We start from the raw sequence: 19,293 nt of genomic DNA, 5'->3' as shown, positions 1-19,293 counted from the left end.
ATGCTTCTTTCTGGTGATTCTCCCACTTTCTTTTATTTGCAATACTGTCGCAAAAGAAACCAGACTGTTAGGTGGTTGTGTTTTAATTTTCTACATTTTTCTTTTTTTAAGTAAGTTTGTTTTTGTCAGAACATATCTGCTTCCAAATTTAGCAGTACACCTACGTTACTGTCCTGGGTTTAAGAATGAGGCAGGGTGTGAAACTGTTTGAATGTGGACTGAAGCATGAAAAAGGTAAAATTCAGTTTGTGAATTTTAATGAAGTGGTGAGATTTAGGGTGATTTTTTCCCCAGTGTTTCAAGGTTAGTGGAGACTGCTGAAGAACTGACCCCAGTATGGCCTTTGAAGGGGAGGGGTTCCTTGTTAGAAGGTGGCAACAATTAGACCCGTACCAGTGGTGTAGCATTGTAAGCTTAATTATAAAGTTGGCTGTCCAGTTTGCTCTTTTGTGGTTCTGCTGCAGTTGTTGTAGAGCTGGGGCCTTTTAAGGTTTCAAAAAATGTCTGTGCAACTTCTAGGATATGCCCCAACTTGATTTTTCTTTCTCATGCTCTTTGTCAGTGGCAGAATGGGTCTCGATATATAACGTTTATGTTTTTACTGCAGTATGCAGACCAGAAAGACTTTCTTTGGCGCCTGGCCCGAGCACATAGTGATATGTGTGAAATCACAGAAGACGCAGATGAGAAGAGATCATATGCATCTGATGGTAAGGAATTGTGTGTTTGAGGCAAAGGAAGGAGGATGTTCAAAGCTCACATTACACTTCAGATTTATAAACCCCACACTTGCAAACAATGTGGTGCCTTTTTTTTTTTTTTCCCATGTAATCTTTTTTTATGGTGAGTAGCTAGCACTACTGCAGTGGTATGTTTAAAATTTTTGCTTTCTGAAAGATAGTATAAGTAGACCAAAGGCTAGTTAAAGGTGTAAAAGTTTGTTTCTCAAACCTATTATCCATGTCCTGTGTGGTATTAAGATAAGTTTTTCCTGTAATGCATTTAATTTTTTGTGTTGCTAATTGTGTGTTTACTTAGAGGAATCGATTTAGTTTCATTCCTTCCTCCTCCTTCACTATCTCAAATGTGGTTTGTTTGCAAGATTGTAGATGGGTCAGAATAAAACAAAAAAAAAGATCTTTGTTACAGTTAAGATGTGCAACAAAAGATACTATTCTAAATAATTTCTGTTCTACTTATTATGCATATAACTAAATATAGTTAAGTTAATAGTTATATTAGTTATAGTATTTATTTCTGGAAATCAGTGTGGCCATTTAAAACATGAAATTTTAAGTTTTATTTTGGTAGTCCATTTAGCCTTCGATAGCCGCTTAGTTTTCAGCTATTTGAGACTGTAGGTTCTTAGAGGAGAGAGGGGGAAGTGGGGTGGGTCCTAGATCAGAGGCTGTGAAATGCATCAGAACAAAACACTGAAAGCTCTAATTAAGTTTCCTTAATATGGTGTGGAAGATGTTTTCATTATAGATAACTGTACTTCCAAATGAGGTGAAACCATGTTGACACGTCAACACAATTTGCTACTGTACTACAAATTTGCGTCATCTCTCTAAGTGGTCTTAGATGTTCCATATCACTGCAAGAGTATGAAATTATTTATGGGACATTTTCAAGCCAAATGTATTATAAAATTAAAAAAATATATGACTTTTATGCCATTCTATTATTGTACTCTAACTGCCTCAGAGAAAGAAGTTAAGAGAGAAAGTGGCTGAATTTCTTACCCCCGACCACTTGCTTGCAGGGAAAGAAGAGATAGAAATTGCCTTACAGAAATGGGATCAAAGTGCTGAGTGCCATCAATGGTATGTAACTTTTTGCTTCTTGCTTTTAAGCAGCATAGGAAAGGGACTTGGAGATTGTTGTGAGCTAAGCTGCATTTAAAAACTTTAAAAACAAAAAAAAGGCAAAAAAAAGCTTATTTGCTCTTAGTTTGTGTATACCACATTGATGTTATTTTCCATAAAAAGCCATTTTTAACAGCTTTGGTTAATTGGCATAAGTAATGGCTTGACAGATGGTAGGTTTGGTTGTGATTATAGTAATAAACTTTGCTTTGCTTATGCCAGTTTAATTATGAATTTTTCTCTGAGATGAGATGGCCAGAGGAGTTCTTGAGCAAGAGCTCTCAGATAGAATAATGAACTTCTTTGGATACTAAGAACAGATTGTATCAAGGCTTTTGTGAGTCTGCACCTAAGATGAACTTTGGTGGTGGCAGTTAAGGATGAAGTTTTGGATGAGGCTTGGAGAAACAAGCTATTGACAAAATGAGCTTGAGATGAGTAAGTACAATGAGCTCCATTTGGTGTTCACCAGGCTAAATTTAGCAGAATAGACTGCATATTCTTTGGGCTACTCATTGCTTAAGTGCATATATTTTGAAAAGGTGAAGTGAAGGAAAGCTTGTTTAGATGCTTTCCTGGGAATTGTGCAATTTTCCTTTCTAAAAGTGGGAGACAATAATTTGCTCAGCAGCTGGCTTTTGGGCCCATGTGTGTGCCTGGGTGGGAGGCTGCAAGCGTCTTGACTCAGAAATGAGCTGAACTCTGTCAGAAGTGCTTTTGATTGTGCAGACCCTGGGAAAATGCATATCGGAGTGCCCTGTTCTGTGCTGGGTGTAGATGGGCTGCCAAAGAATGTGTTTCACGCAGATAACTTGCAGAAAGCTAGTTCCTGAGTTTGAGAGCTCAGTATGGTGAGGCTCTCTTCTTTCATGAGTCCTCTGTTTCCTTTGGCCACTTTTCAGCCCCCTATAGAGTAATGTGTATATCCTTCAAAGCCAAGCTCTCAGCCAGCTGCACAGCTGTGGGGGCAAAGTCTTAAGTGTTACATGTTAAATATGAATGAGGTTTTTCCTTTGTGTTCCTCCAACATTCTTGGGTTAATTGTTGTTTTTTACTCTGTTATTGACATTTCAATAATGCTCTGCTGCACAGAGATGCTTGCTTTATGTCAAGAGTTGATATATTTGCCCCAATCAGCTAGGGCTGTGAGCGTGGGCTTAGTGCTGTGCCAATGTTCTTATATTCATCTTAATTCTGGAGTAAGTAGAAACATCGTTCTTACCAGACAGCCTTTTATAGTCTCCTGGAAAGTGTCTGCTGACCTGGCACTGTTGTATTCTGCTCATGGATGCTGCCTGTCACTCTGCAAAGCACTCTGGCTTTGAAATGAGTTGAAACAGCAGCATATGGCTCTTTTTTTTTCTTTTTTTCTTTTTTTCTTTTTTTTTTACAATTTTTTTTTTCCATGATAAAAGATGAAATGATCTGCAGTTTAGCCTAGCAAGGTGTGCTGTGTTTGTATAAATGCTGCAGCTGGTTGGGATTTCAGTAAGGAGGTAGGCAAGAGGGAAGGTACCTTGTTCTCTTCAGCAGCATGAATAAACAGGCTTTGGTTGCAACTCATGTATGGAATTGAAAGGATTCCTCTCCTTTTTTCAAAAATACACCAAAAGAGAGTTTGTAGAGTGGTACAGGTATTTGTAGAGGTAAGGGAATATGCTTTTCTGGTATTCTGGTGAATTCCTTGATGAACAGTGTTCATCAGCAGTAACTGTGAAGGACTGACAACATGTAAAATAGAATGAGAGAAATTGTTGGGAAAACAGGACGCTGAAGATCTTTACCAAACAAGATCTGCACTCTTCTGAGATGAGTAAATTTATTCGGAGGATAGGTTTGGACAACTGGCATCTAAATAAATGCCTTTATCATCTTGAAAAGACTGTGTATTTTAGCTCTTAGTAATGAATTGCTGTTCTCAATTAAAGCTTTGATATGAAGGAAGAATACTGGGACAGACAATATGACTAATCTCTAGCAGATTACGGTGTTGGGCTTTGTCTGCTGGCTTAACATCTTGAAGGAATGGGTTTTCAGTTGACAGGCTGAGCCTTAAAGTTTGTAAGCCTCTTTGATACTCAATCATTTGGTATTTTACAAAGCAAGGTTCTAATTCAGGGTATAATATTGATATCTTAGCTTTGTAATTCAGAGTTTATAGTGTACAGAATTAATGGCTGTAATGTGATGTTTAGTCATGTGTCACCAGTAGAAAATCTTAAGCCTTTTGAGCTGAGATGTTCTCAGTGCCTGTGTTACAGCCTGCGCCCACCTCTTCCCACAGTGGTTTTGGTGAAAGAGTGCACAATTCTTGTCCTCTTAGACTTGTCTCTTTTCCAAACAGGGGTAAGGCTTCTGCACATCTACATCTTGCTTTTAATTCTAGAGAGCAGCTGCAGAAAGGGCAGCTGGAGAAAGCAAATAGCAGAGCAGCATGTGGGAGGCATGGGATTTACTGGAAATGAATATGTAACTACCTTTATCAGTCACAGAAATAATTATTTTCTACAATGAATAGAACAGGAAATTATTCCCTTTCCAGCTCTGTATGGGTCATGGGATGGTCTCAAGCTGTTTTGATTGCAGTCTCTTTTTATGCTAATTGAATTTACCCTGAGAAAAAAATTGTTGCTCATGAAATGGTGCTTAATACATTAAAAGATACATGTATGTGAAAAATGTAGGTTAAAACATAGTTTCAAAAGACATTATAGGTTGTTTTAGCTTTACTCAAGTAATGGGCACATTGCTCAGAATTACATTTAGTTCACCATGCTGTCTGTGGTAGCAATGTTTAGGAAAATACAAAAAAACCTTGTCAGAATACAGTGATCACTTTCCTTCAGTGTGCCATCCTTACCTCCAGCAGGGAGAAATGCAGAGGTGAGTTCATAGCCCATGATGGAGCTACTCTCCTTGAGTTTGTGTAATCTTGTTTTAGCCACTTGGTTCCTTCCGTTTCCATACCATCCTCTGGTACTGATCCCATAATTTAACATGCTCTGTGTAGAAAAAAACCTGCTTACTCTGTTTGAAATTGCCCGTAGAGCTTTTAAAGCTTTTTTGGTTTTGATTTGATGCCCTAGCTTTTTCTTTTCCACAACATACTAAATGGACATTTTAATAGAAATATTCCCAGTGATTTTAATGTCCCTTCTGTGTGATTCAGGCTGTGTGAAGCCTGTGATTGTATAGGTCTTGTTACAGCTGCATTTTTTTCTGTGTGTGTTATTTCACGTTTACTGTAATTTTCTGTTTTATCAATTGCCACTTAATGCTTTTAGATTACTTAAGATGCAGTTGTGCTGGGTTTTGGTGTTTATTCATTGTTCTCTATGCTGTATTATTTGCTTCTGTTGCACAAATCATTCCCTGTTTTATTGGCTTTAAGGTGTGATGCTTGTCGAGCAAGACAGCAGATACTTTGCATACAATCATTGCTGCAAGTAAAACTTTTTTTCCCCTCTCTCAGTGCCTCATAGTTATTGCAGTCATGACTGACATTTTAAAGCAACAAACAAAGAAAATAACTGTGAACGAGAAGGGATTTCTGAGTGCTGGCGAAGGCAACACTGAGTGGAGCGTGACTGGCTGCAGCTTCGGAGCGTTTTGTGGCTGGATGGTTTGAAGGCTTTGGCAGCATGATAGTAAGGGATTTGTCAAGAATGACAGAGAAAGCAGTAAGTGTCTGGGACTATGTCTGGGACTAGCTTTGGGATCTGCCCAAATATGAAGGAGAGTCCTTTCATGGATCTCTTGGGTCTTCTTGACATTAGATTTGATACAAAGCTGTTATTGTAGTCACTTGCTCTTGGAAGTCAGCTGGTCCCAAGAGAGCCATCTTTGCAGAGCTGGTTGAAACAGAACTGAGATTTGATCAGGGCTACACAGACAAGTCAGCCTTTGTGCAGCGGGACTGATCTCTGGCTGTGCTTTTCTTGTAGGCACTGCTTAGGAATATAGAAACATGTGAGAGTTGTGTTGGACGTTTGATGTATTTAGTACCTTTGGAATAGATTTGTGTATTGTAGGCTGATTGATATTACACCAAGTGTTCTTAATGCCTGTATACTCCTGTCTTACAACTACCTGGTTCTTACTTTTGATATGGACATCAAAGTCATTCTCTGCTTTAATTGTAAAAGATCTCTGAACAGATAGATATTACGTCCAACTAAATTGATTACTCCCTTAGTTGATTTCGCTCATGAATAGGAGGACAGAGCAAATTTGTAAGTCTGTTCTTGCTTGCTTTTAGGGATAGATGGAAGAGGCATCGATCATTGTACAAACCTGTGCAGTTTGCTGCTTAGACGTGACTATGTCACATCCTCACAAATGAAGTGAGAGAAACAGTTGTGGCCTTGTTAGAACCCCCTGTCCATTTTGGTGTGGCTGTTTGCAGCACAACTGCAAGCACGTAACAGGAGCTTCAGGGATCAGGAAAGGATAGCGAGCTACGTGTTTGCTTTGGCTTCTACTCCTGTTGTTAAAAGAAATATTGGAAGTACAACCAGAGTAGCGAGGGATTTCAGAGGTCCATCTGGGCAAAAATTTGCAGGTGCTGTATTAGCAGCTTTTGAGTTGAATATTTCACATTGGAAATTCAATGCTATTTGCTGACTGCTGAAAGCTCTCATTGCAGAAGAAGTAATAAGCTTTGGCCCTCTTGGAGATAATATATTATAGAGAAGCGGGAGGAGGATATGTTCTTGGGTTGGATGAGGTTCTGAAATGTGCCCTCTCTTCTAAAGAGTCTGTCACTTTGGTGGAGCGTCTTGCACACTTGATAGCCACTGAATTGTGTACCAGCCCTCTTAAATTCTGTTCATACGTCTGGCTGTCCATGGGTAGATACCATTTTTTTAAAAAGTGACAGCATTCTGGATATGACTCAAAGATAGCTTTAATTTGAAGAACTGGCATTATTTCAGGATTTAACTCTTCATGGGTTACTGCCCAGATCTGGCCAATTTTGAGCTATGTCTGGATTTATGAGCTGAGCATTTTCTGTTCTGCGGGTGGATTAAACAGGGAAGTTACTAATGGTATAGGTGAGGGGCAGAAGCAACTATAGCAAATAGGAATAGGCCTTAGAAGATACTTCAGAACTTAGAGGAGGAAAAATAGCGTGCAGCTAGAGCCGCATAATAGCATCCCCCGACTCAGGAGGGTTGCTCCCTTCATCAGAGGTGTTGGTACCCTGAAACATCTCCATGTCCCAAGCCACGGAGGCTCAGAGGGTGGGAACACCAGAGAGGAGCCAAGGAAGAGAAAGTACTGAAAAGTAGGAGCAGGGACAAAAGAAATCTCAGCAGGGATCAGTATTCCCACCTTCCCTTGGAAATAGTGAAGTTACTTGACATTTACAGTCTGTGGGTTGCTTTTTATTTGTTAGGCATAAAGAAAAGAGAAGTTCTGAGAGCTGAGATCTTAAGAGCATGAGTATGTCAGTAGAAGGCTCTCATAGCACAGGTGATAATGCTACAAATGTGGAAAATAACTCATGCACTACAAAAGGCTTCATTCTGCAGCTCTTCTCATCAGTGTTGTTGCAGGTGACACCTTCCTTGAAAGCACTAGTAGTTCCTGCAGTCTTTTGTTGTAGTTTGAACATCTTGCACAGGTATGTCCAGGCTCTTTGCTGGTAGCTCTTAGGAGGACAGCTGAAACTGCAAGTCTTCTGGGTAAAACAAGAGGTTTAAATAAGCATGAGGTCACTCCATAAAAACTGTATGTTCTAAATAATAAATACCATTTTTATCTTCAGATTTCACTGGGAATGAATACATATTGTTCTACGAAGAGAACACATATAGTCCTTTACTACCACCTCCCGAGGCAGACTAGAGATCTTCAGCAGATAAAAACCAGCATAGAAACTGAACAAAATTGAAGACGCATTTTGTGTCCCAGTTGAGGTAGCTAATGAAGATTTTAACTTTTTTAGGATCAAGGAAAGATGGATTTCAGTGCAGGTAGAGAAGGGGATATTTCAGCCTTTCTTTTCTGTGACAGTCATTCGAATTTTGACTTAAATCACTAATGAAAATTAACTTTGGTTTTAGCCATGTGCCTGAGTAAACTCCTTACTAGCTAACAGGTATCTTAACATAATTTGCCAGGTCTCCTTGGAACCTGAATATGTTCATAGCAATGTTAATTAAGTATGAAACAGAGCACTGATCCAGAAGAGTGTTTGGTTTCTAGTGTTTAAGGAATCAAGAACACAGAGTTGGGAGGGACCTCCAGAAAGTCATCTCACTCATCTTCTTGCAATGGTGCATGCCAGGTATACCGAAACTGTCCCTGATCCCTAAAAACTTCTAGTGGTGGGGCTTGTCCTGTCTTTTTCTCTCCCGTTTCTCCTGTTTTATCAAGTAGTGTATTTAATTATAATATATATAACTATTTGGATTTTTCCTGATGTCAACCTAAGCTTTGTATTACTTCTATCCTCTCTAGACATGGGAAAAAAGTTTAACATGAGGAACTGTTTGTAAGATAATACAATAGCTGTTGTATTCATCCAGTGTTTTGAAAGAAAGCAGACCTACTTGTCACAATCTTTTAGTGTGGTGGTGTTCTGCAAACCTCCTAGTCTCATTGTTGTCTTATGGACTCTATCCAGCTCGTCAGTTTTTTGTCTTTTTTTTTTTTTTTTTTTTTTTTTTTTTTACTCAAAGATTGTATATAGTACTTTAGCTGAGGCTGGCTGGTACAGCGTCATATTACTGCCTTGGGCTGCTTATGATGTGCTGTAACCTTTAAATTCAATTCTCTGCAGCCACCCCCCCATTAATTGACAAATTTTCTAGCATATGCTAGTCTGCAGCCTATTGAAATTTAAGCTCTACTATACTACCCAACTTAATGGAGTTATTTAATAGCGTCAGTGTTGTCATCAGGGGATTTTTCTGCCACTCCATTCAATGTCCATTTGTTCACAGTAATTTTCAAAGAACACTTAATTGTGGAAAAATTAGGGTAAAGGAAACTCAGGTAATTTATTCACTCCAAAACAAAGTCATGTTCTTTCTGGTGGGTACTTTTCAAAACAGATTAGGCAGACCTCCAGTGATGAACCTCCCACGTTCACCCTTCAATGAATGGCAAAATCAACTTTATACCAGTTACAGCTATACCATGTTTCCTTTATTTGCTTACAGGAATTTCACAAAAATGATGCTAGTGATCCTAAAACTTATTATACATCAGTCTGTCTGTTTTGTCCTCTGTTCATTTCTCTAAAAGCAGGAGATTGAGATTATTTTGGTATTTTGTTGTGTCTCTCTTATTGGCAAGACTGGGAATTCAAGTTGCTAGAAACTTCTGCATCCCATCTGTTGCTAAGACATTGAGACTGCATTAGCCATGAACAGCTCACTGATAGTGGCCAGTGCAAAGCACAGAAATTAAACATGACACCAAGCATCTGAGCAGGTTTTCTGTCTGTAACTGGAAGCAGTTTTGAGTGATCGTCTGAATTCATCCTGAGATTCTTAGGGTTGTACTTTCCTGTCTTCCAAGTTGAGATACTATTTTCCGTGATACTCTGCCTCAAGCCCTTAAGGTGGTATAGGAATTACTCATTAGTGTATGTTGGACTCTTGCTTCCATCTTAGTGTATCTTGGTCAAATAAAGTAGTCTTTGTGGAGCTGATTGCCCTTGAAAAGGGTGAGGCTTTGCTTGTGTAGCAGGCTTTGGCTGCTTTTGCAGAGGGACAAGAGTTATTGTGAATTGCTTCAGTTGTTGTGTGTTCTTGTTGGTTCCACCAGAGCAAAGCTGAAAAGTTTGTTACTTGGCAGACATGAGCCATAATCTGCCTCGACTGAGCAATAAGTAACAAAAATAAAAATTTTTTAAAAACATACCGTATTGTCTCAATTTTAAAAATTAAAGTTGTTTTCATATAAAATAGTGAAGACCTTCATACAAATATCTGGGCATTCAGGAATTTTATGGCTTGGCAATGGGCTAATGTTCGTTTTGCTGTAACCATGACTCTTGTGGATTCTACTAGTGAGTCAAACTCATATGAGGTCTCCTGCGGTTGTGTAAGTAACACTGAAGTTGTTCCCAAACTATCATCCAGAGCAGTCACGAGAAGCCTACAGAGAGCTTTTTGCATAGTTTTGCTCCCAGTTGCCATATCACTTCAGCTAGAACTACATATTCTTATTACTTGTTCCACCAAGTTGTGCAAGCATGTGATGGGAGGATAGCTACTTGAAGATAAAAGGTTTGGAGTGGGTCTGTGGGAATTTTAAGAAGTGAGGATTGTTTTTTTTCTCACTTTCTCACCATGCACTCATGTGTACATACCTGCAGTTAAAATCAATATACCAGTCTCTAGATTAGGAGACACACAGTTTAATTATGGTGTATTGAGAAAAAAGTTCACACATGCAAGTAAAATAATTCTACCAGTAAAAAAAAAAAATCAAAACCCCCAAAACAAACAACCAGCAGACACAAGTCTGTGGCTTAGGAAGTGTGTGTGCGTATGTCTTTTTTTAAGCCTTATATTAGTCAATTTACTTAGCATTATGCAGTTTTAACACTTGGTAAGGGGAATTAATGTGCAGAAAGCTGCCAGATTAGTTGTTTCACCAGAGCTGAGGGTCTGCAACTAATCCAGTAAGTGCTAAGTAGGCTCAGCATCATGTTCAAGTGAGTAAAAACTCATTTAGGTAAGTATCTGTGGGCTGTGATGAATAATTTTTCACTTGAAGACAGTTATACTTGTGTGAAATGGAAATATCATGAACATAATCTCTTTAAAAACTATGCAAATCTATCCTTGCCTTCTCTAAAAAGGTATTGTAAAACTGCAGAATCATGAGAGGTGTGTGACAAGGGAGATCAAAAGCACAGAACAGCTTTTGTAAATGGAGTTAGTTAATAGATTTAAGACTTGTCAGGCTGGAAGAAAGGTAACTGAGAGGAATATAACTTATCTGTACATCAAATGGCATGGGGAGAGTGAAGTAGGAACACTTTCTTCCAAAGCAAGAACTAGACAGCATCAAATAAAGTTGCTAAGCATCAGGCTCAAACCAAAAGAAGTGTTTTCTATCAGGCTCAAACGGAAGAAGTGTTTTATATCATGTACGCAGTTAAGCTGCAGAATGCCATGCGCCAGGTTGTGGTGGCTACTGGAAGTTTATGTGGGTTCAAAAAGCAAGTGGACATGGCAAGAAAAATTCAGACAATACCTTGGAAGAAGAATTCAGACAATACCTGACCAAATAGAGGCTGGGTGAATATTCCGAGGAAGCGGCGTTATGTGCTTGCCCTTTCTTACATTCTTATCTATGCACCTGCTGTTTTTCACTTTGGAGAAAATATATGGAGTTTGTGTGGCCATTCTTGTGTTCATCCTGTTTGCCAGTGTCAACACCTTTAGTTTTGCAGACATATGACATTATAATGATGACGGGTAGTCAAGATACGGGCTATCTTGTTCAAAATCTGTTGTCTTTTGCCACCATTTTCCTCAGTTAATCTCGCAGTGTTTAACTGAAGGGAATAATTGTCAGCATATAAGAGCTAAAAATTGTCTCAATGTTACATTTTTTTTTTATTTTAAATCATGTTTCTTTATAGTTTGTTTTAACTTTATGAACTGTTCCATGCAGGTGGAGTCTTTCTAGTCAGTAGTTTATGCCTCTTTATTTTCCTGGAATGGTAAGTATGCAACCATCAAACGTGTAGGCTCAGGAAGAAGGCTAATACATGGAGTATGGTGCGGCCATGTTGTTTCTGGGTGCAAGATTTGCAAATGGGCAAGAAACCTGAAATTCATTAATAATTTCCCAGTTCAAGATTGAGTATGATCCTTGACTTCAAACCAGCACCCTGGCTGCAGGTTTTGAACTGTCATTCCCTACAGCTGTCATCTTCTGATATAACTGTGGAGTCTTTCTCTGGCAGCAGGAGGCAGGCAGAACAAATAGATATGTCTCTTAAAACCTCTAGTTTGCAAGAAGGAGGAGGAGTTATGGACCTCAGGGGTAAGTTTTTCTGGATCCCATTTCTCACCCCACACTTGGCTGATTGGTTTCTCTGCCTTTAGCCAGCTCCCGGGTGCTCAGAGGAGCATGTGAACTCCCACTGACTTGCACTGTTCCTGTTCTCAGCCTTGTGTTACCTGGCCAGTACAACAGCTAGAGAAGGAAAGAAAGAATATTCTCTTAACTGGAGCCAACTGCAAATGTCACCATGAATTACTAGCTGTTTAAATGTTTTGTGTAGGCAGGTCCCAGGAACAGAAAGCGCTCTCTCAGGTGTTTTAGGATTTACAGTTGGTCATGCCGAGTAACAAAACATCTCGGTAGGTTTGCTTTCCTTGCTGATGCTTGGCTTCAGGGTGAATGGAAACAGCTGAAAGCCTGTTTATTTAAAGGTCTATTGCTTTCAAAGGCACAGTTGTAAGACAGCCCCTCCAAGTGTTATGTATTTCCATACTAGATGGTGATTTTCAGTTTTCACGTAGTCAGTCTTGACACTGTCGTTTGGAGTGTGATGGATTCTCCTATAGACCGTGGGCTTCCCTGCTGAATTCCAAATTTTGTATTCTCCCATCCTGCCAGTCTTCATCCTCAAAGACCTGTGCTGCTGCGTGGTTTGCTTTTTTGCTGGGTTTTGTTTTCTTTTCTTTTTAAGGGAATACGTGTGGCTCAAGCCCAAGTTGTACAAATTGTATTCTGTTTACTTTTCTTATATAAAGCTAGAAATCTTGCCTCTGCGGTATTCCCAAACCAATCTGTCTAGGAAATTGCAGGGGTGAAAAGACGAAAATATTAAAAAAAAAAATAAAATAATTGCACTTCCAAATAATCTTGTACGCTAGTTAAATCTGAGAGGTCCTGTTCCCTTGAGTCGGATAAAAGTTATATAGGTCTCCTTGAACTAGCCATTGATAGATGACAGTCTGTCATGAAATGCAAGAGCTACAGCAATTTACAGCACCATTATTGACAGTTTTATAGCAAACTATAGTTTTATAGTGAATATTAATACAATTAAAAACTTGGGGAAAATTTTTGCTTGATGATGATACAGTAGTATAGTAGATATCCAGGAAAGTACGGAGCTGTGGAGCTAAGAGCAACTGGCTGTTGTGAAAGTTGAAAATTTGCTAAGATGGTGGGAGGGCGGGAATAGTGTACACAGCTGTGGGTGAGACATAGCAATATGTACTACTGCTATAACCAAGGTAAAAATTCTTAAGAAGAAAAAAAATCAGACTTAAACAAGTTCATAGTGGTTGTAGTAATTATTTTTGTGGTTTGTTGTTTTTTTCGTTTTTTTTTTTATAAGCATCATAAATGATATGATAAGACTATGACTTGGCCCTGAGCCTTAAAAACAGAGAAACAAGTCTTGATTTGGCATTGAGCAATGAATAGGGTCTGGTTCAAGGTGTTATAACAACAAACCCACTTTATAGTCATTACCATAAAATACTGAGATTGAACATCCTTGTAGGAGCAGAGGAAAGATTTCAGCAAGTAATGATAACTTCAAAAGAAACAAAATGGCTATGAGGAAGCTGAAGTACAAGAAGAGCCATAGGAGTAAAATGCTTGCAGATAATTCAAAGCTTGTTTAAAGGCAGAGTTTGAGGTTCAGGGTAAATAATAAGCTACTCATTAATAAAAATAAAAGAAGCCTTTAATCATAGTACTTTTTAAATTTCCTTTAAACAGCAGAGGAGACTATTAGAACTACAAGAAGACATCTTTCAATGTCCTGTACAGCAGAGGAAGGTAGAACAGGGAGGAAACGCTAGCAAGTTAAATTAAAATCACTACTAAGGTGTTTCAGAGGTATTAAAAATAGAACTATTACCAGAAATTGAGAAATATTAGCTGTGATACATTATGAATGGCTTAAATTTGCACCACTAAGAGAGCAGTGAAAGGTGGCAAACATAATGCTGATTTTTAGAGGGTAATGAGAGGATCCAGGAAACTAGCAACTTATCCAACTTCCCTGCCTGCCCTGTCACTCAAAGCTATTTTTAAATATAAGTTGTAGACCAATAGGATGTGCCACCTCTGTGAGAAAATGCAACTCTTGTATAGAAGTGCCTCACAGTGGGGCTGAGGGTGCTAGCCCACTGATACTGTGTACTTGGAGTTCCAGAACTCCTGGACAAACTCCCTCGTGCAGGTCTGAATGAGACTAAGCTATCATGAGTAAACAGTGCTGGTTTAACAGGCTAAAAAATGGGAAACCGAGCAAGATGTGTTGAGTTTTCAGAGCTGGGGGAGGTTACCAAGTCTGTGCCAGGATGTGTACTGTTAAGCATAAATAGAGCTAAAATGTGAGCTAAATCTGACTTTAGAAAGTTGCAGACAGATGTCACTGCATCAAATAAGTATGCAAAAATGGCAAAGGTTGTCTGTAGAGGCAAAGTAATAATCATAGGTAAAAAGCATTCCCGATTATGCATGTACACATGAGAGATTGTGTTGTTTTCTATCTCTTTTAAAACAAGAGAGATTGCGTCTTAATTAAGCAGTTATTTGAAAGTGTTCACTCCTAGGAGTCAAAAGGCAAAGTATGGGTTGAAAGAGGAGAACGAAGAAAGCATCTTAATTCACTGTATGCATCTATAGTATATCTACATGGCAGTTTCTTTTTGGAATAGATAAAGAGGTAGAGAAAGTACCATGAAGGTGATAAGACTGATTAACGGTATAAAAGAAAGTTTAGAGGAGCAATTAAATACACTAGGATTTTTCAGCTCGGAAGAAAGTGAACTGAACTTCAGGTTCTTCATGAAAGCCTTGATAAAAGTACACGATGGCTCTGTGCCTTTCCTGATTTTAAGCTGCTTCCAGCAGTGCACACAGAAATAGGATAGTGGGTCGGGGTGCCCTTTGGTTTGATCCAGCATAGCTGCTCTCACTTGACAAAATATTTTCTGGCTTTATCAAATGGTGTGCCAGGAAAAATAATATTTTAGTAAGTATGGCAGGTTTCTTTTTTTTAGAATAACTCATCATCTTAATAATGGACAGTTCAAACAAGCTGTGTGGATTTGATGTTCAGTGACCTCAGTTGGAGTGATGCCAGGCAAAACCAAGAGCTGCTTTGTAGAATATTTCTGCTGACACCTTTTCCAGGTAATATCTGTAGCTCAGTTAGCTTGTGATATATCAAAGCTTTAATTATAACGTAAGACCAAGTCTACTCCTGCTCTGTAGGAAGCGGAAGCCAATCTTTTCCTGAAAGGATACAGCCCTCAGCAGGACTTCAGAGGAGGAACTGCTGCAAAGTCTTTCACATGCTATTTTCTTTTGTGGGACTTGGTTTTTAATTTTAAGGATAGAGTCTTAAACTGACTTACCCAAGAAGATCTGTGCTCTTAGGACAGTGGTTCAGGCTGTGGCTCTAGCAATATTGCAGGTAACGTTTGATTTGTCAAGAAAATCAAATAGGAGGCTGCAAATGCCAGCAATGCACAGGAAATCAAGGTTGCTATTGCTAGCTGCCTATTATAGAGTGGGGAGCTTAGGTGTTTATGTCAAAGGAGCTTGCCATGCCCACTGACAGTATTTGAGGGTTTGGGACATAGATGTGCAAAGAAGAATTTTCTGCTGTAAGGAAATGTCAGGCTTCTGAAACACAGAGCCAAAGCAAACCCTGGGTGGATGAAGCATTGCTTAGCACAAACAGCAAACCCTGTACAACAAAGCTGTGTAATTACATGTGCATGTAAAGAGGACTTCATCTTTACCTATTAACTATTCAAAAAGTTATGAATAACATGCATATGGTAACCGGTGTGGATCATTTGAAGGCTAAAATATTTGATGTCTCAAAACTCATTGGGCAGTGGCCGATCTTCAGAATTTATTAAATGAAACTTTATTGGAGGAGTGGTGGAAAGCATCCTGAAAAGTGTTCCTGTATACATACTTGATTATTTTTTCTACAGTTCAAGAGCAGCTATAAGTACTTTTGTGAGTTAGAACAGGGATGAAGCCAATGTTCATCACTTCAGTTTTTGATGTGATCCCTTTGTGTGAAAATACATGCATAAAATTTTAATCCCCATAGAAAATTGAGACAGTGACAGTAGAAAATTAGTGTTGCTTTAATCAAGAACATGATTTGTTGTGCTCAGCATGTACGCTAGAAATCTATCATTTTCAAGTACCCTTTTCAACTAGTCCATACATATAGATTTGATATCTCTGCATATATCTTGGCTATTTTAGGCCTCAAACTGGGCTTTTATCTCCCATGTCAAGCCAGCAAGGCTCTTGATGAACTCCTCTATCTGGGAAGATGTATGGCCAGCAGTGAACACAGCAGTGACATGGCTTTCTACAAAGTAAACCAATGTTTATTATAACTCAACTGGCAGACAGCTCATAGACTTCCGCTGCTGGTAGGGCAAAGCCAAACTTAGACTTGGGACTCATGTGCGCTGGAGAGTTAATGCAGAAACTAGGTTGTACATAGAGAGTATAGAAACCCTCCTGTATGGATGTTCATGGCCTGTAAGGAAGGGGCATCTTCTGGTTGTGCAACTGCAGTATGGCATCACTAAGTATATCCAAATGGGGAATTAATTCAGGTTAACTGATGCTTTGAATTTACACCCCAACCTCCTCGCTGAGCTCTCTGTGCAGACAAGCCTAGAGGAGTGCCTCTGCCTTCCTCATTTTTTCTTCCAATCTTGTCTCCCCTTAGAAAAGCCAAAGGTTTTTTTCCAAACTCTTTATGACCAGCCGGTCGTTAATTTCAGGTTAAGTCAGTGGGAATTCTGCTGTCTCTCCCAAGATACTTATTCCTAAATTAATGATTATTTTCATTTTTGGTGTTTGGCAGTCTAAATACCTGCATGCTAATTATCTGTCTCCTTCCCTTACTCAAGTGAAGAGACTAACATATATCTATTTGGTGCATAGGAAGGTGAAAAACTGCTGATGCTGATAAAATACTGGGAAGACTTCTAAATTCTTTATCAAGATGTATATTTTGGAGCTCTGTTTCTCCAAATTATTAACTTGATTGGAAAGGGGGTTATTCTTCTAGCTTTGATCTGACTCTGGTAACTGAAAGTTGAGCCCCGACAAGGATTTTTATCTCCTTGTCTGTGTGTGATAAAACATCTCTCTTGATTCACTAGCAATGCTGCTTGAATGGCACTGAACAATTTTTACAGGCTAGCCTTGATATATTCAGTTCACAGCTAATGCTGATTTGAATAGGAATATATTCTAGCTCATTAATTTGTTGGGTGTTGTGATGAAAAAGTAGTTAACTACTTAAGAAGCAAATTTTGATGTCAGTAAAAGGAAAGAACTTTCATGTCTTCGTGCTGTTGTCAGTGGTCAGACTTTTGCGTTTGACTCATCTTTGGCAATATAAACCACTCTATTTCACTTTTATCAGTTGGCTGCAAAATAGCTGCTTGTCTTCACTTCTCTCCCCTCCTCCTTTTATTCCTCTTTGCCTCTCCGTTTCTTTTTAATTTACTGATTGTCTTATGCAGAAAGGAGCACTGGCACACTCAGCTAGTGGGTCTTTGAAACAGTTAAAAGAGATAAGAGATGTATTTGGGTTGGCAAACCACCCTGGCCGTGGAGCTGGAGGTGCTGGGCTGTGCAGAGCTGTGTGTTTTGTGTTCAGAGGCCGAAAAGTCCTGCTTCGGTGGGAGTCAGCCAGAGTGCAGCATTGAAAATGAAGTTTCTTCAAAGCTGTGTGTTCTGAGCTGGGGGATTTAAGCTGGAACGCTTAAGACGCTCTCTCTTAACTGGTAGTATCTGCTTCCACAGAGTTTATTTTCTAATAAATGGGGAAATCCTTACTGAGATGAGATTCCTATGGGAACTTGAAGTTTGACCAGTGTCAGCAGCTTAATGAGTAGTTCTGGTTAATAATTAGTCAAGCAATATCATAATATAAGGTTTCGGTAACTGCTGAGACATCGATCTGAACAGTGCTTCAGAGGTTACATGTTGTTTACAGAAGATGAAAATCCCCTTCCCTAACTCATTATTTTTAATCTATCCTATTACTGCTAGTCAGTCCTCCTGCAACTCAATGGTGCCTCTTGTGACATTCATCCCAAGGCATTTCACAAAATGAACTAGAATAAATAGCTCCAAGAAGCCAAGCTAAACAAGCAAAAGAGATAAAAGCAGAAAACCATATTGGTGCTGCTGAGTGAGGAAGGGAAGTTGGGATCTGAAGACCTCTGGAGCCTAAAATCTCAGAACTGCAAAGCCTTGCATATGAAAATCACCAACAGGCCGGTGGCCCTGGACCTCGAGGCACAAGTTGAAAGGGAAGGTTCATGCAAAGGGCTGAGACCAGCAAAGCTGGATCAGCTAAAGTTGTCTTTTTTTGGGACTGCAGTGAAAAAAAAAAAAAACCAAAACAGTTCAGGCACCTCTTATCTTTTTTTTTTTTTTTAAAGTTTATTTCATGACACAAAGATAAGACTATTATTTAATGCTTATTTTATGTAACATTTCACCAGGCTATTAAAAAATATCTGGTATTTATATTTCTTGACAACTGCATAGCACACCACTTGACGTTTATATGATTGTTGGTGGAGGGATCAGACTGAACTAGCTTAGTGTCCCATGGGATTTATTGCTGCTTTGAAGGGGCTCGTTAGGCTTTCCCTGGGGAAGGACAGGGTAGTATAAAGAGGTTATGCAGCGTTTTAGCTTCCACTTTAAAAAGGCACGGTGTTTCCCTGTTTTGTTGCAAAACTTTAAACTTGACCTAGTTGTATTTAATGCCTGCCCACATATTTGGGAGCCTAAACAGTAGGGTTATAGGAGCTATATTCTGGCAAGTTCCTGTATATTAGACAGGGCTACAGACTACAAGATTTATTGTACAGGAATATTTTATCTTGTGATCTTAGAAAATAAGCCTTTTATTGGCTTGTATTTCTAAACCCTAGTCCTGTTGTGGTTAGGGATGTTTAGCACCGGCTGATGTTTGTTGTGAAACAAACTGGAAGAGATCTCATAACACTTACTTCATCGTCTGCACGTGACAGGTTATGGCAGTGCAGCTGTGAACTTTTTCAACTGGGGGAAAAGGATTTTACCCAGTCAAGACATTGATCTGGTAATCTTTTGCATTATCATGAAAAACAAGAATTTTAGAACTGAACCAGAGTGTTTCACAAGAGAATTAACATGTTAAAGGAATGAGATTTAATGGCAAAACTTGTAAATATTCAGAAAATGCAACTTCTTTGTATTGTAACTTACACATTGAAAACTTAGTTCAGGCAAGAGCAATGAGGTGTGAAATGTTCTGTGGTTTTTTTCGTGAAGAAGTACACTGAAGAAAGTGTACTTGGAGATTCAAAAGTCTTCTGACAAATTCCTGCACGAACATTTGTTGTGGTTAACTATCACCAGGGATGCT

At 39.0% G+C, this 19,293-nt stretch overlaps 1 protein-coding gene across 4 annotated transcripts in view; it reads left to right on the top strand.

Annotated features, from left to right (window-relative positions):
• Positions 1–19,293, top strand: part of RMDN3 (regulator of microtubule dynamics 3) — a 42,914-nt gene that overhangs the window by 8,394 nt on the left and 15,227 nt on the right. For all 4 annotated transcript variants that reach the window (XM_075048533.1, XM_075048532.1, XM_075048534.1 and 1 more), the window contains exons 5-6: positions 608–710; positions 1,766–1,826. In XM_075048533.1, the coding sequence (XP_074904634.1) occupies positions 608–710; positions 1,766–1,826 (164 nt within the window). The remainder of the gene's footprint in view (positions 1–607; positions 711–1,765; positions 1,827–19,293) is intronic.

This window comes from Buteo buteo, chromosome 16 (assembly GCF_964188355.1).
Source record: "Buteo buteo chromosome 16, bButBut1.hap1.1, whole genome shotgun sequence".
Classification (NCBI taxonomy): domain Eukaryota; kingdom Metazoa; phylum Chordata; class Aves; order Accipitriformes; family Accipitridae; genus Buteo; species Buteo buteo.
The sequence above is the reverse complement of the archived record's forward strand: the minus strand, read 5'-3'. Positions and strand labels throughout refer to the sequence as shown.